Source organism: Microtus ochrogaster, chromosome 21, assembly GCF_000317375.1.
Source record: "Microtus ochrogaster isolate Prairie Vole_2 chromosome 21, MicOch1.0, whole genome shotgun sequence".
Lineage (NCBI taxonomy): Eukaryota > Metazoa > Chordata > Mammalia > Rodentia > Cricetidae > Microtus > Microtus ochrogaster.
This window is the reverse complement of record NC_022022.1, coordinates 2,576,318-2,591,344: the sequence shown is the minus strand read 5'-3', so window position 1 is coordinate 2,591,344 and position 15,027 is coordinate 2,576,318. Positions and strand designations below refer to the sequence as shown.

At 52.1% G+C, this 15,027-nt stretch overlaps 2 protein-coding genes across 2 annotated transcripts; one reads left to right on the top strand and one right to left on the bottom strand.

Moving 5' to 3' along the window:
• The first annotated feature begins 1,237 nt into the window (after positions 1 to 1,237).
• On the top strand, positions 1,238 to 4,722 carry Aph1a (aph-1 homolog A, gamma-secretase subunit). Its single transcript, XM_013349863.2, has 7 exons — positions 1,238 to 1,570; positions 2,111 to 2,281; positions 2,444 to 2,517; positions 2,736 to 2,858; positions 3,003 to 3,130; positions 3,487 to 3,610; positions 3,941 to 4,722. Exons 1-7 carry the CDS (start codon positions 1,458 to 1,460, stop codon positions 4,003 to 4,005), a joined length of 798 nt encoding a protein of 265 aa, XP_013205317.1. The 5' UTR covers positions 1,238 to 1,457; the 3' UTR covers positions 4,006 to 4,722.
• A 290-nt stretch (positions 4,723 to 5,012) lies between these two features.
• Ca14 (carbonic anhydrase 14) lies at positions 5,013 to 12,954 on the bottom strand. Its single transcript, XM_005356952.3, has 11 exons — positions 11,940 to 12,954; positions 9,513 to 9,533; positions 8,409 to 8,588; positions 7,770 to 7,912; positions 7,478 to 7,573; positions 7,295 to 7,361; positions 6,704 to 6,861; positions 6,505 to 6,625; positions 6,260 to 6,280; positions 6,092 to 6,176; positions 5,013 to 5,445 (listed from the first exon to the last, which is right to left on the bottom strand). Exons 1-11 carry the CDS (start codon positions 11,992 to 11,994, stop codon positions 5,379 to 5,381), a joined length of 1,014 nt encoding a protein of 337 aa, XP_005357009.1. The 5' UTR covers positions 11,995 to 12,954; the 3' UTR covers positions 5,013 to 5,378.
• Positions 12,955 to 15,027: the final 2,073 nt, after the last annotated feature.

The following is a 15,027-nucleotide window of genomic DNA, read 5'->3' as shown; positions in this document are numbered from 1 at the left end:
GTGTCTGTGGAATCACCACTCACAAGACAAGTTTTCCAGGCTGCTCTCTACAGCCAGGCCATGTTCCATTGACCACAGAGAGAAAGAAGGACTATCTTGTCCGTAGTTCCCCTAACTCAGCCTGCTGAACTCAGAAGCAGGGCACATTGACCAGGATGTTCCCATCCTCTCAACTATGTGACAAGATGTGCCTGGTGTCTTTTAACAAAAACCTGTTTCTCAGTTTCTTCCTGGAATTTATGAAAAAAAAAAAAGAAGTGTAAAACATCCTCCATATGAGTGGCATACATGTATTAAATAAAAAATCACTTCCAGGAAGCCTGGTTTTCTTCAAACAACTTCTGTAGTTTGCTGCTGCTTTGATTACACTCTCAAAAACAACTCTCCAGATCTGATCTTGTCGTAGGATTCTTTTGCTCACGCATCCTACTAAGGACAAATCTGTCCTCAGACAAATGATGATTTGTTCTCGTACGACCCCCGCCCCCCCACAAACACTCCCCAGCTTGAGGAAAAGACACCACTCAAGTTTATGTTTCAGAATATAAATAGAGGAAGTGTGACATCAAGCGAACGAAGCGGCTCAGGGTGGGGGTGGGGGCTGTCGGCTGTCATTTCCCCTCCGGTTCCGTGCTCTCGGTGCTTTTTGACTCCTGGATTCTTTCTAAACATTTTTCTAGTATTTCTCTCCTGGCTCCTCTTGCTTCTCTGACTCTGTCGTCACAGAATACTGGTGAAATCTTCATTTGAAACAGATTATACCATATAATTCCCTTACGAGGCTGCCCAAAGAGCTCCAATTTCTAAGACCAACTTTGATCCCTTAGTGTGCTTCTCTGGGTCATTTCCTCTAATTCAAGTAAGAACAATGCCCATCCCTATCTTCTTACAATCCCTATCCTGGGCTGTTTTTTTTTATATTTGTCTCTAGATTCAAGCAGGATCTTTCCCCGCCAAAGCTCTTCTAGAAATAGGCATGGTTGTTATTACTCTTCTCCACAGAGTAATGAAAAGTAATCAGGCACAAGCGAACCCAGGAATCCTTGCCCTGATTGGGCCCAATCCCGACCCACTCTTCTGGAGCCACTCCCAGTACCAAGTGGAGGGCTCAGAGGATTGACAGACTACAACTCCCAGAAGGCCGTGCTGCCACGACCCCGCCTCTGCAGTTCCTCCCCATCAAGTATTCATTGGCCTTCCGGGGGTGGGGATTAGATGGGAGGTGGCCATGGGGCAGCGACCGGGGGTTGTTCCCTCTTCGGCTTCCGTAGACGAGGTCGGGCGGACCTTCGTCCGGGGTTTCGGTGCCCCCCTTCCCCTTCCCCGGGGTCCGGGGGTGACATTGCACCGCGCCCCTCGTGGGGTTGCGTCGCCGCCCCACGCGGACTCCCCCCCGGCGCGCTGCTCCCTTTCGCCTCCCTTGGCCGGGGCTCCCTCCCGCCCCCAGCTGCCCAGTCATGGGGGCTGCTGTGTTTTTCGGGTGCACCTTCGTCGCGTTCGGCCCAGCGTTCGCTCTTTTCCTGATCACTGTGGCTGGAGACCCGCTTCGGGTTATCATCCTGGTCGCGGGGTGAGTAGCGAGTGGTGGAGACGGGGCCAAGCGTAGAGAAAATGATGCGGAAAGAGCTGGAGGAACTGGGGCGAGCATGGGAGCCTGAGTTGGGGGACAGAAGTAGGAAAAGGTTGGACAGGGTCAAATCGTGGTCTAGGCGATTTTCCGCAGTCGACTTCCGCCTTCCCGGGATTTCACAGATTCCTCCTGTAGTCTTCTCGGCAGCGCGAGAGAAGGCGCAAGGCCGACAGTAGTGAGGGGGCTGTGCTGACCTCGGCTAGCCAGGACCCAGGAATGGATACCCTGCCCGTCCGCCCGTGCCGGCGTACACTTTCTCTCATCTCACTGAAGACTCTGACCAGATTTTTTCCCCTTCTGCTGCTTGCAGATTCCTACAGATGATTCTGTTGGTGGAGACACTTATCCTACCTGGTCCCTGTCTCCCTGACCATCCGGAAGTCTAACTTCCACTTTTCATGCAGCAGCCTTGGCTGGTTCCCTCCTTGATTTTTCTGGCTGCCCCTATACTTGCCTCTCATTGTCCTTGTGTTTCCTGGGAGCCTTTTTCTGGCTGGTCTCCCTGCTCTTGGCCTCTGTGGTCTGGTTCATCTTGGTCCATGTGACAGACCGGTCAGATGCCCGGCTCCAGTATGGCCTCCTGATTTTTGGTGCTGCTGTTTCTGTCCTTCTACAGGAAGTGTTCCGCTTTGCCTACTACAAGCTCCTTAAGTAAGGACCGGGGTGGTCTGGAAGGGAGAGGGGACAGTGGTGTGCATTGTGGGAAGTGGGCCAGCCCTTGGGTGGTAGTTGGAATAAGGGGCGTTCAAGGGAGGATCTTGGAGGGAAAAGAACATCCCTGCCCTCTCTTATATTTCCTCTCTCTTATTCCAGGAAGGCAGATGAGGGCTTAGCATCACTGAGTGAGGATGGAAGATCGCCCATCTCCATCCGTCAGATGGCTTATGGTGAGCCAAGGGAGAGGGACCAGAGGAGGGAGTTGATCACCCCCTCCTCCCCTTCAGGGTAATGTGCTAAGTGTTTCTCTTCATCCTTAACATCCAAGGAGAGGCAGTGTGGAATCTGGAGGGAGAGTAGGTATGGTGGTTCTCACTGGGCACGGGAGAGGTGCTGGTAGAAGTGCTGTGGTAGCCTTGGACGTTGATGAGCGCCTCCCTCCCCCCAGTTTCTGGTCTGTCCTTCGGTATCATCAGTGGTGTCTTCTCTGTTATCAATATTTTGGCCGATGCCCTTGGGCCAGGTGTGGTTGGGATCCATGGCGACTCACCCTATTACTTCCTGACTTCAGGTAAGGCTCGCCTCTAACCTCGCCTTTATGCCCTGTCCATCCCCAGCCCCATCTGACCTTCCCTGGGAAGCTCCTCTGGCTCAGCATCTCAGGAGGCTGGGAGAAGGTCAGGGATGAATCTCCTCCCCATCTCCCTCCTTGCAGCCTTTCTGACAGCAGCCATTATCCTGCTCCATACCTTTTGGGGAGTTGTATTCTTTGATGCCTGTGAGAGGAGACGGTACTGGGCTGTGGGCCTGGTAGTCGGGAGTCACCTGCTGACATCAGGATTGGTGAGTTGGAGCTAGGGGCCTGAGTCAGGGAGAAGCATTTCAGAGTGAGTGGGCTGGGTTGTGTGTTCTCACTTCACGTCGTTAACTTACGTTGGGTGGAGGCAGAAAGGTGAGCCTTAAAGGTCCTGTCACCCCAGCATCAGTTAGGCCACCTGTTCTGGGGAGGAGCCTGCATGCTTAGTCAGACCAATGCAGATGACCTGAGGTGGCTAGGAGGAGCTGAAACCTTTGAGGAATCTAAAATCAAAAGCTCCCTTAGCTCCAGAATGTCTGGGGGAGGTTCAGTCAGAGGCACAAAATGAATGTTGGGGTTAGGTGCGGGGAGAATCTCATCTCTTTTCTATCCTCGTTCTCAGACATTCCTGAACCCCTGGTATGAGGCCAGCCTGCTGCCCATCTATGCAGTCACTGTTTCCATGGGGCTCTGGGCGTTCATCACAGCTGGAGGCTCCCTCCGAAGTATCCAGCGCAGCCTTTCGTGTAAGGACTGACTACCTGGACTGATCGCCTGACAGCTCCCATCTGCCTGTCCACTGCCCATGACTGAACCCAGCCCCAGCCCGGGTCCATTGCCCACATCCTCCGTCTCCTCGCTGATGTGTCCCGCTACCTTCCGGGTTTGGTGTTGTCCATTCGTGACCTGTAGTCTCTAAGCTTTCTCAGGAGCAGCCTGGGTGCAGCCCGTCAGGGACTGGTGGGTTTGAATCTGCATTACTCCCCACCACCGGGGGAGCCCCTTGTCCAGGTCTCCCCATGTGTCAGTGCTCTGCTCTCACCCTGCCCATGACTCACCCCGCTTCCCCTCTGCAGGCCGACGGCAGGAGGACAGTCGGGTGATGGTGTATTCTGCCCTGCGCATCCCACCCGAGGACTGAGGGAACATGGGGGGGACCCCTGGGCCTGGGGTACCCTCCCGATCTCCTCGTCCTGTATTTCTCCATCTCCAGTTCTGGACAGTGCAGGTTGCCAAGAAAAGGGACCTAAGTTAGCTGTGGCCCTGGTGATGAAGTTACTAGAGGCTCAAGGGAGATGAGTTCAGGTCTCCAGTATCTACTGCCCAGACTGGACATCTTGGTGTTTTTCTCAGGTCTGAAAAGAACCATTTTTGGTATGATAAAGACCCCAGAAATGCCTTTTTTTTTTAAAGTCAGGGGAGTGAGGAGGTCTATTGGGAGCCTCCTAATCTCCTTGGGCTGTATTTTTGCTCCTGAAACTGCTGATCATGGCTCATTTCTATCCCATTTTCCCCTTGGTCCCAGGCCCGGGGAAAAGGAAGGAAGTGCATGTTTGGGAACTGGTACCACTGGAACTCATGTTTTAATGTCCGTGACCATCAGCACCCCTCCTCTCCCCAAGGTGAAGTGGAGGGTATTGTGGGGTTGGCCCACTCCATGGCAGTGCCCCTGGAGGAGTCAGACTACCATGGCATCATAGGCCAAGCGGGCAGACATTTTTCTAGTTTTTAACTGGGCTGTGGGAGGGCTGGGAGGGTTTCTACCACTGTACCGTTTTTCTGCCGAGGGTGGGATGTCCCATCCTTTTAATCAAGGTGATTGTGATTTTGACTAATAAAAAGGACTTTATAATTGTGGGGGAACTTGGCTTTTAAGAGAGGGGATAATGGATTGAGATTTCCAGCCCTTGGTGGCTTCTGTCCATCCTCCTGCCTAACCTGACAACAGTGTTCACTGATGGCAGCTTAGGTGTGATGTCAGAGGCACCGGTGGAACTGAGTTGGCTTTCCCAGAAGTAGAGTGCTCCTGTCCAGGAAGAGGGTACAAGGAGTTAATCCCCCAGTTTTCTTTTTCTCTATGTCTGTCTCGGCCACCCAGAGGACAGAGGAACTCTCCCACCCTTGAAAGGCACAAAAGACAACAAGAAGTAAGGTTTTCAAACATATATTGAGCAAAAAAAAAATAACTAAACTCCCAGCAGCAGCTTTTTCCTAGACATGTATCTAGGTGTGTCTAGGGGAGGGGCCATGAAGGTGTGAGGTGAGGGACGTCAGGGCACATTTCAGCTTCTTCATAGCTGCCTGTTAAAGCAGGGATCTCCTGACCTACGTGCTTTGGCCAGAGACTCCACTCTTCCTTGAAGCCCTGGATCCTTGCTTCTCTGGCGTATGTGTGCAGAGTTGGTATGGAGAAGGACATGTGTCTGCCTGCTACTTCTGGTCCAGCCCCTGCACCCCCTTAGAGAGACCCCTGATGGGTATGAGGGGAAGGCGTCCATGGCATCGAGACGGGGTTTATGCCTCTGTGGTAGCCCGTGCCGAGGTGAAGGCCACACTCTTCCTGTTTCCTAGCCTCTTCTTCCTAGAAGGGGAAGCAGTGGTTCATGGATGTGACTAGTGTTCTAGGTGAAGGTTAGAGTAGGACAGGAAACACTTTTTAAAAACAACTCAATAAGTATCTGAATATGACCTTAAACTTTCTCCTTCCTCCACCTCCTGAGTGTTGGGATTACAAGTGTGTGCCAGCATGCCAGGTTTATGTGGTGCTAGGGATCAAACCCAGGACTCTGTGCATGCCAAGCAAGCACTCCACCAGCTGAGCTGCATCCCCAGAGAATTTTTTTGAGGGGGGGTGTCTCTATGAAGCTCTGGCTGTCTTGAATCTCACTCTGTGTAGATCAAGCTGGCCTTGAACTCAGAGATCTTCCTGCTTCTGCCTCCCAAGTGTTGGGATTAAAGGTGTACACCACCACGCCTGGCTGAGAATGCATTTTTTTGTTTGTTTTCATTTTTTTTCTTGGTTTGTTTTTTCGAGAAAGCGTTTCTCTGTGTATTTCAGGCTTTCCTGGAACTCATTCTGTAGACCAGGCTGGCTTCAAACTCAGAGATCGGCCTCCCTCTGCCTCCGAAATGCTGGGATTAAAGGTGTGCACCACCACTGCCCAGTCTCTGAGAATACTCTTTTAATAGAAAATAAACTACTTCAGGGATAGAAAGTAGGATCTTACCTAATTTTTTGAGCAATGAAATAAACAGCCAGCAGAAGGCAGAGACATCCAGCCAAGATTCCCACACCTAGGCCCAGCATCTCTCCTGGGGGACACAAAGTTGTTAGTCCAGTCTAGCAGGTGCTGGAATTCACACCCCCTTCACGGTTCCCTACAGGGCCATCTTACCTGTGGTGTACAATGGTCCCGCTGTAGAGGAAGAAAACTTGGTTAGGGGAGTTTCAGAACATCTTCCCGTTTGGGAGCCCTGTTTCCACACCTGGAAAATGACCTCTGGGCATCCATGGCTAGGAGTGTGGTTCCCAGTCTAAGGAAGTGGGAATCCACCCTTGGCCTTTTCCTGCCCAGGGCTTGACTATTACATGCCTCTTGAGTTCTTCAGTTTCCCATCTCTTCCGAGCCCTGCCAGTCACCTTGGACGAAGGAAGCAAAGATGGTCCGCTGGTTGAGAGGCTGGGGGATTCTGTAGTTCTGTACGAGGGGCGTAAGTGACTCCTCTTCCGTAGAGAACAGCGTCCCCTGAAGCTTTTCTAACTGAGGAGCAGGAGAAGTCACTCTGGGGCCTGGGAAAGGGTCTGAGTTAAAGCCGCTCTTAGCTTCTCCAGCACTCACCTGTTCCACTGAAATCTGGGCCCTTCTGTGGAAGACTGTCCAGAGGACACTCTGGTAGCAGGGTGGGGTCGTGAGTGAGCCGTTGTACCGGAAGAACTGCTCCAGCTGTTGGGGGAGCAGCTCTCTCACATTGAAGGGGGGCACTGAGGTTATCTGGTCTACGGAGAGCAGAGCAAGTGTCAGCCGTTCTGCACAGGGTTCCTCTGGGCAGAGTGCACAACTCCCTGCTCCTCCCCAAGCCTCTTAGGTTTTCAGTTTCTCTGCGGTTGAATTGTTTTGTTTATGTTTTTTTTGAGACAGGGTTTCTCTGTGTAACAGTCCTATCTGTCCTAGAACTAGCTCTCATAGACCAGGTTGGCCTCGAACTCACAGCTGCCTGCCTCTGCCTCCTGAGTGCTGGGATTTAAAGCATGTGCTACCACTCACTGCCTGACAAGGTTTCTCTGTGAAACAGTCCTGGCTGTCCTGTAGACCAGGCTGGCCTCGAACTCAGAGATATGCCCACCTCTGCCTCTGGAGTGCTGGGATTGAAGGTGTACACCACCAGCGCCCGGCTGCAGTTAAATTCTCACTAAGAGTTTTCGGGCTCACCTTTATGCCTTATTTTGTGCAGATGACTCAGAATGTGACCGTAAGCCGAGTTCTCAGTCTCGCCCACCTGTGGAGGAGTGTACGCTAGAGGTGCAGCAGAAGCATGTGTTTGGAGTAAGAGTGCAGCAACAGAACAGGCCTGAGGAATGTGAGCAGAGCTGAGAGGGGTTAGGGGTTACTGACCTCAATTAAGATGCCTAGGACAGCCAGGCCCTGAGGCTTCTGAGCAGCCTCTTTCAGACTGCCATAGGACTCCGAGTCATAATGGACCACGTGGAGCTGTGGGGAGAGAGACGGGCATGAGTTCCTTCACACGTCTTCATTCTGTCCAGGGCTTTGACCTTGGTCACCACCTCAGTCCCCCAGTCTGAGTCTCTGCCCCCAAAGCTTTGCCTTGTCCCTTCAATACAACTTTTCAAGGGTTCACATCCATCCGTTCTCCAAGATCAACTGCGTCCTGTATCCTAGTCGGTACCTCTGCCACCGTGGCTTCGCTGTTGATCTGGTGCTCGGAGCCCTCTTGGGATCCTTTCTGACCCCAGTGCAGGTGGAGCTGGGCTGCTGTGTATTTCCGGGGCAGTCCGCCCAGGTGCAGGGTAGAGGGCAGGGAGAGCTGCACTGTGAGGAAAGAGGTAGGGATTGGTGGGGGAAAGGGGGCAGTTCCCACCCCGACTGGCCACCATCTGGGACACTTGGCTCTCCTCTTCCTTCTCCCTTCCAGAATCTCTCCTAGGCTGTGGCTTTTCTACCACAGTGGCCTCTCAGTTCTGTGACACTAACCTACACATTGAACTTGACCATAGACATTCAATCCCACCTTAGCTGCAAGAGCCCGAATCTCTGTTTGAGACAGGGTTTTTCTGTGTAGCCTTGGCTGTCCTGGAACTGGCTAGGTAGATCAGGCTGGCCTTGAACTCAGAGAGTTCCGTCTGCCTCTGTCTTTACCTCCCAAGTGCTGGGATTAAAGGCCTGCACCACCATCGCCCGGCTCTGAACCTCATTTGTCCACATTTATTGATGGAGTACTCTGAGATCTTGCGTGTTAGTTGTTTGTTTCCTCTGGCTCTTTTAAGGTCTGAACTGGAACCTGCAGTTACTTGGAGTAGTCTTTTACCTGTATGGCCATTATTGTGTAGATCCAAAGGCTCAGTACCAGGCTGGTCATATCCATGGGGCTGTACAGCAGGCAGATCAGGGTCAAATATCACACTGTCTGTCTGAATGTTGATGGGGGACTGGGCATCGCCTCCACACTCAGGGTAAGAGGTTGGCCAGTGGTCCTGACCATGTGGGCCTGGGGGAGGGGTAAGTTACCATGGGTCCATGTCCAGCCCCACAGCCCCAACCTCCCTTTAGTAACCCCTGACCCCATACACATTACAGTAGAAGCAGAAATCCACTTCTCGCCACCCAGTTGGGTGGGGCAGGGTGAGGTGGGAGTGCCCCTCGCCGCCCCAGAGGCAGGGGGTGATTCTCCAGCTACCCTAATCAGTGTGTGTGTGTGTGTGTGTGTGTGTGTGTGTGCGCGCGCGCGTGCAGGGATAGCTTTCACTCACCTTTAGTTTGAGAACAGTTAAGCACAGTGAGGGGAAATAGAAAGCCTGAACACCCGGTGAAGCAGAATTGGAGGCGACCCCTGACCCTAAATAGATGAGTTATCTCTGGGGCTCCCTACCAAGTAGTCTTGGGATTCAGATATCCTTTCTGTCCTTCACTCCTTACTCTCACATGGACCTTGCCTTGACTCCAGCTAGGTCATTAATCAGAAGTTCAAAGGGATTGAGTTCCCCTGTCACTAGTGTCACAGTATCCTGCCAGCTCTTCCTCCTGACCTCAGGCTCTGTGGGGTGTCAGAGCCAGTTGGGGGTAGGACCGCTGGGGAGGAAGCGCCAGAAGAATGGCCGCTGAGCGCATCCTGCCTCTCCCCACCCACTCTTCTTCACTTCCACACAGATTTGCGGAGGACTCGTGGGCTTTTCTGCTGAATCAGCAGACGTGGGATTTTTTTTTTTTTTTTTTTTTTTAATGCCTAGTGCAGGGTCTAGCAGCCACATGTATAAACCCAGGGCGTGTGTCTGTGTGTGCAATGCAGAAGAAGAGGGGCTAGCGTCGGAAGCTCAAGGAAAGCTCTTCCTCCCCAGGAAGTCTTCGTGTCAGGTGTGGGGGGGGATGTCCCAGGGCGAAAGGAGTGCCAGGCGGCAGGGAGTTCTGCTCTCACCTTCATACGTCCAGTGGTGACCTGTAAGAGAGTGATTTGGGCTGCGGCCAGTGCAGCCTGGAGCAGTGTCCTCTTCCTCCCATGCCCCCCCTCTTCTGCTGCTTCCCCACACCCCCACTCCAGCAGTTCCCAAGGGAAGTCATGAAACTGAACACGTTGGTGGAAAGGTCGGGGGTCCTGTTTAAAATAACTGGCCAGGCTGTGCCCGTGGTTAATGAGTAGAGAGGGAGGAGCCATGGAAAGAGATAAAGCCAGGAGACTAAAATTAACCTGGATCCAAACGTGCAGGCGGCCCAACCCTTAGCTTTTCTCCAGCTGGAGCCAAGTTAGTGTAACTCTTAGAAGATCGGGGTGGAGTAGGGTAAGGGTGTGGGCAGAGGGCTCGGAAGGGTAGAGAACAAAAGAGGACAGGAACAACGTCCAGCAGCGCTGCTGACGACGGAGGGCTATCAGTCCTTTGCCTGGGTGCGCCACTGCATGAGCAAAGGCATAGAACTTTTGATGAAAATTTTAATTCTTCCTTTTTGGTCTGACTGGCTCTGCAGGAGAGTTGCCCACGGCCGTGCCCCTCAGCTCCTGCACTCTCAGATGGCACAGAGAGGCAGGAGTCAGGGAAGGCTCTATTCTAGGTTGAGGGTAGTGGGTGGGCAAAGGCAGTCAGGCTGGCAAGGACAGGAAGAAAGTGAAGCATTGTGTGTAGAGAGGAGAGCTGCCAGGCTGGTCACATGTCGGGCTCTCATGCCGTTCTGCCTCTAGCCAAGAAGCTGGGGGGGGGGGGTCTGTGGATCTAACCACCCCCCATGGCTAACCTGCTTTGAGGAGGAAAGGGAGTCTAATTGTAGATTGGCTTGTACTACTTAAATCTAGAAACTGGAAAAAAAATCCTAAATTCCTTTTTATCTTTATTAGTTCTTTATTTATCTTGTTTGTTTGGGGCAGGGTTTTGCTATGTGATCCATACTGGCCCAGTATTCTTTCTGTGGTTCAGGCTGACCTCAAACTTGTGGCAACCCTGCTGCAGCCTCCTGAGTGCTAGGATCACAAGCATGTGGTCCAATGCCCAACGTTTCTATTATTCTTTTAACTGCTCAGACTCGGAAGAGGCTTTGGTTCTCACCCTTGGTCTGTCCAGCTGGCCCATTCCTCAGCTAAAGGGCCTCTGCAAAATAGCTCAAGGTGCATGCACGCCTTTAATCCCAGACTTGGAAGCAGAGACAGGTGGATCTCTGGGAATTCCAGGCCAGCCTGGTCTACCAAGTGAGTTCCAGGACAGTCAGGTCTACACAGAGAAACCCTGTCTTGAAAACAACACAAAAACAAAAATACCGCCCCCACCCCCCATAAGCCCAAGTGTGGTTGGAGGCTTTCTCTCATTCTCTATCTCTGTGGGATACTACAACAGCTAGAGTTCTTGGTTTAGTGAAGGTGTCTTGCTCTTCCTGTTAAAGGCTCTGGGCTAATTCTAATATCTGTTTCTCTTCTTCCCCTGTTTCTTCTCAGAAGGGATCTTTAGCTCTCTGTTTTCATTTGGTTCCCTTGGTCTCATCTGCTTCCTGCCTCCTCTGGCTTTCTAGATACTCTTCCTGCTTAGTCCTTCCAGCAAACCTTAGTCCCTCTCCTACTATGTGCTGGATACTCAATGAGGCATGGGAAGCGCAGAAGCCGGGTAGCAGCCACGCACAGTGCTGCAGACTGGAGGCAGAAGCGAGACTAACCTCAGCTGCATAGTGAGTTGGAGACACGTCTGGCTGCATGAGACCTTGTCTCAAAAACAAAACAAACAAGCAACAACATTAACACAAAAAGGTGTGGGAATCCCCGAGGCACCCCTTGACTCTAGGAACACCATTTCCAGTCTTCCCTCTCTCTCCCACTCCTGAAAGTACACTGTAGAGGGCTAGCGACTAACTCGATCATTGTGTTTGAATGGACCAATTGGTTAGTTTCTCTGTACACCTTGGCAGGTGGTGGGATTATCATCTGATCAGCGGGGAATCAGACACCCTTGCGTGTGTGTGTGTGTGTGTGTGTGTGTGCGCGCGTGTGCACGCGCGCGTGCATGTTCCCAGCCCCGCTCTCCCTAACCAGCAGAGTACACAAACAAAGAGGGCAGGAGGGCTGCCTGAGACTAGGGCAGTAGGGAAAGAGCTTCAGAGAGCTAGCTGTAGCGGCCTGGCATGGAGAGAGAGGTGCCCACACGTGTGAGCATTCACACACTGGCCCCGGCTAGTTCTCTCCTGCCACAGCAATAGCAGTCATAGCTGGGCTAGAGAGGAAAAGGCAAAGAATGGGAGGGATCTCCCCCACACTCTTACACTACGCTCCCTAACCATCGTGCCTTTTGTCCCCAGCCCCCAAGTGTCCCTTTATACCTCTCCTCCCCCACTTAAGTACACATGGCGTGGACATTAGCACAGTCGTACCTACCCCCATCTGCAGCCAGGATCCAAGTCACCTTTAACAGGAGAGTGAAGAACAACATATTATCTCCACAAGGCCACACAGGGGACCAGGAATTTGGGAGCAAGGTGGTGAGGGAGAGAGAGGAGTTTCTGGCGTCTGTATCTTTTCCTCTTGTCTCTGCAGGCTTCCAGGGATTTGACTTTCCTCAGGTTAGAACGAACTTCTGGATCAATTTCCTCTCTCTCTCTCTCTCTCTCTCTCTCTCTCTCTCTCTCTCTCTCTCTCTCTCTCTGTTTCTCTCTCTGCTGTCTGTATGTCCTCCGTAGTCTCTACACCACTTACTGGCCAGCAACTTCACAGTAGCCTCCTGCTTTTAAGGTGGCTCTGAACCTGTGTACGTGAGGAGGGGGGTGGCTCCCGGGCTGCAGGCGAGCAGCTCCTTAAATAGCGGATTAGGCGAGCAGGAAGGTCCTGCGGAGCCTGGCGTCCTGGCCTTGGCTCAGGAACCCAGCTGGAGTGAGCTCTTCCTTGGCCTTTTGCTCTGCCGAGATGGGTGTCCCCAGGAACTCTCTCGGGCAGAGAAGGGGGGTTTCGCACCTCTCTCTCCCCCGGGACACTGTGTTCTCTCTCATTCGCCTGCCTGAGGAGCACACCCCTGGGTGGTGTGGGCCAGCTGGTGGGGAACCTGTTTCCAACCAGAAAGGATTCATACTTGGGAGCTAGAAGAACAGAAGTTGGGGCCTCAGGACGCAGGTGGGAACTGGGAAGTCAAAGTTTAAAAAATCTGGATTGCGGAGATGAAGTGGGGCGAGGAGAACCTTAGTCTTCCGTGCTGTCTTTCTCCGGTGCCTATCGCCACCACCCCGCCCCCCTTGGTGAGGCTTAGGTCCACGTGCCTGTGTAGCCTGGGGTGGGGGTGCAGTTTTGTTTGCCGTATAAAGCCCATTTGTGTGCACAGCGGGGGAGGGGTTGTCACAGCACCAGGGAGAGACAGCATTCTAACTACCAGACCCAGCCACCTCCCTCCCCGGGGAGCCCAGATCTAGGGCGCCTTTTGTCATTGAAGAGGACACTGACCCATAGCAGAGAGGCCTGGGCAGGAGGGGCTACGGGTGACTGGGGAAACAATTACTGTCACCATGAGAAAAAGGCGGACTCCAGAGAAAGAGAGGGGAGGGGCCAGAGAGGCCATGTGACCAGAGGGGTGAGGGTCCAGGGGCTTCCCGCCCACCCAACAAAGGGTCGCCGTAGGCCCAATGGGACGAGTGAAACCTGCCACCGTGGAGTTAGCCAGTGGAGCACGGAGGCTGCGTGGCGTCTCAGGAATGTGCGCTGTTGCGCGCTCCCCCACGGGACTAGAAATCCCGATCGGAATGTACATCCTAAGTCCCTCATTAGCGAGTGTAAAAACCACAGATAGTTTGAAGCTGGGTGGTGAAATCTCTCCTCCGTACCTTTCACTCACTAGCCTAGGGCATGCACCTACTGAGGTCTTTCTGCCCTCCTTGCTCCCAACAAGTAGCAATAAATAGCCAAAACAAAGGGAGCAGAAGCCAAACAAGGGCACAGGATAAAAGCCAAGCGAACAGAATAATGCATGTGCTGGGTCATCACTCTTGCGGAGACAGGAGCTTCGAGCGCTTTTCTGTCCCGTGACTGAGCTTCAGAGCAAGGTTATGTTTTCTTTTGTTTTGAATGTAATTCTTTTTTTTTTTTTATACTTTTACCGCTTTACAAATTCTTCACCCCCTGTAGAAAAGTTTCCGTCCTGAAGTACCTCCAAAGCTCCATCCATCCCATCTAGGAAGAATAAGAGATGTAAAATGTAAGTTAAGACTTCTTTGGAATCAGGGAAGTTAATAGGAGGCGCGGGGGGGGGGGGGGGAGGGGGGAGGGAGAACGGATGCATATTTCCCAAGGTAGGAAAGAAGAGCTTGGGATAGAATGACCCGGTCCGGCCAAAACTCCCCTGGAGCATCTGCGACTGAGATTTAGCGTCGCCGGCAGGAAGTGAGTCTCGCCTGGCGCCACCTCCTGGCTTCTCTATGAAATTTTAATTTTTAAAACGTGGGATTCCTTCTGGACAGCAGTAGGTACTGGGCATTTGGGGACTGCCTACACGGTTGAACATTGCTTCACGAAAGAAATCTCAGCCCCTAGTCCACACTTCGACTCCCTGAGCAAGCAGCCTCTCCTGGAGTTCCGATTCCCCCAGATGAACAAAGGCTGGTTTCTAGGAGAGGGAGAAAGAACTGCCCTCCGCCGGCTTGACTTTTTGTTTGGGTCTCCGCCGTTGCTGTGAACACGTTGCTTTCTACCTGTGTTGATTCGAAGTAAGGTGCAAAGGGACTGATATGTGAGAAGGGACAGGAAAAGAGAAGAAAGAAGAAAAGGTGGCTGAGTTGTACAACCTCCTCCGGGTAGTTTCTTCTCAAACTCCCGAGTCTTTGTTTAGGTTTTGCCCTTCTGGCTCCCAAGCCCTGTTCTCGCCCTGCACCTGGCCCAAAGCCCTCCAAGCCCGAGACATTCCACTGCCCTACGGCGCCATCTCCCGTCCTTGCAAAGCAGCGAAACGTGAATGTCAGATCAAAAGTGTTCCAACGTGGAGACTTTTTGTTTGTCCTTTCTTAAATATCTAAACTCACTGCTTTAGAAAGCTCCTATAGCAAACCCACTCTGGGCCCAAAGTTTGCCTGGTAGGGGGACAAGGAAGTTCAATAAAGGAGGGCGTTAAGACTATAACAGTCAAGGAGATGGATTAAATGGAATTAGATTTTCTAGAAAAGCTCAGAACAGAAACAAACAAACAAAAAACGCTAATAACGTTGGTGAGATGACGTAATAGAGGTACAAGCACTCTAATTTGATAGTTGCCACTTTAATATTACACACTGCACTTGTCTTCTGACTGCTCAGGCCTGAAGCCCCTTCAGCAAGCACAAAAGTGTTCATAAATAAAAGTCACTGAGGAACAGGTCAGAGTCCTCTGGGCCATTCTCACAGTTTTCCAATCCAATAGATGTCCGATGAGAGAGTCTTATGGACAGAGAGCTGGTCAGTTTGTCATCAGAAATATTGCAGGTTTATATGTGTGTGTATTGTATATATATAT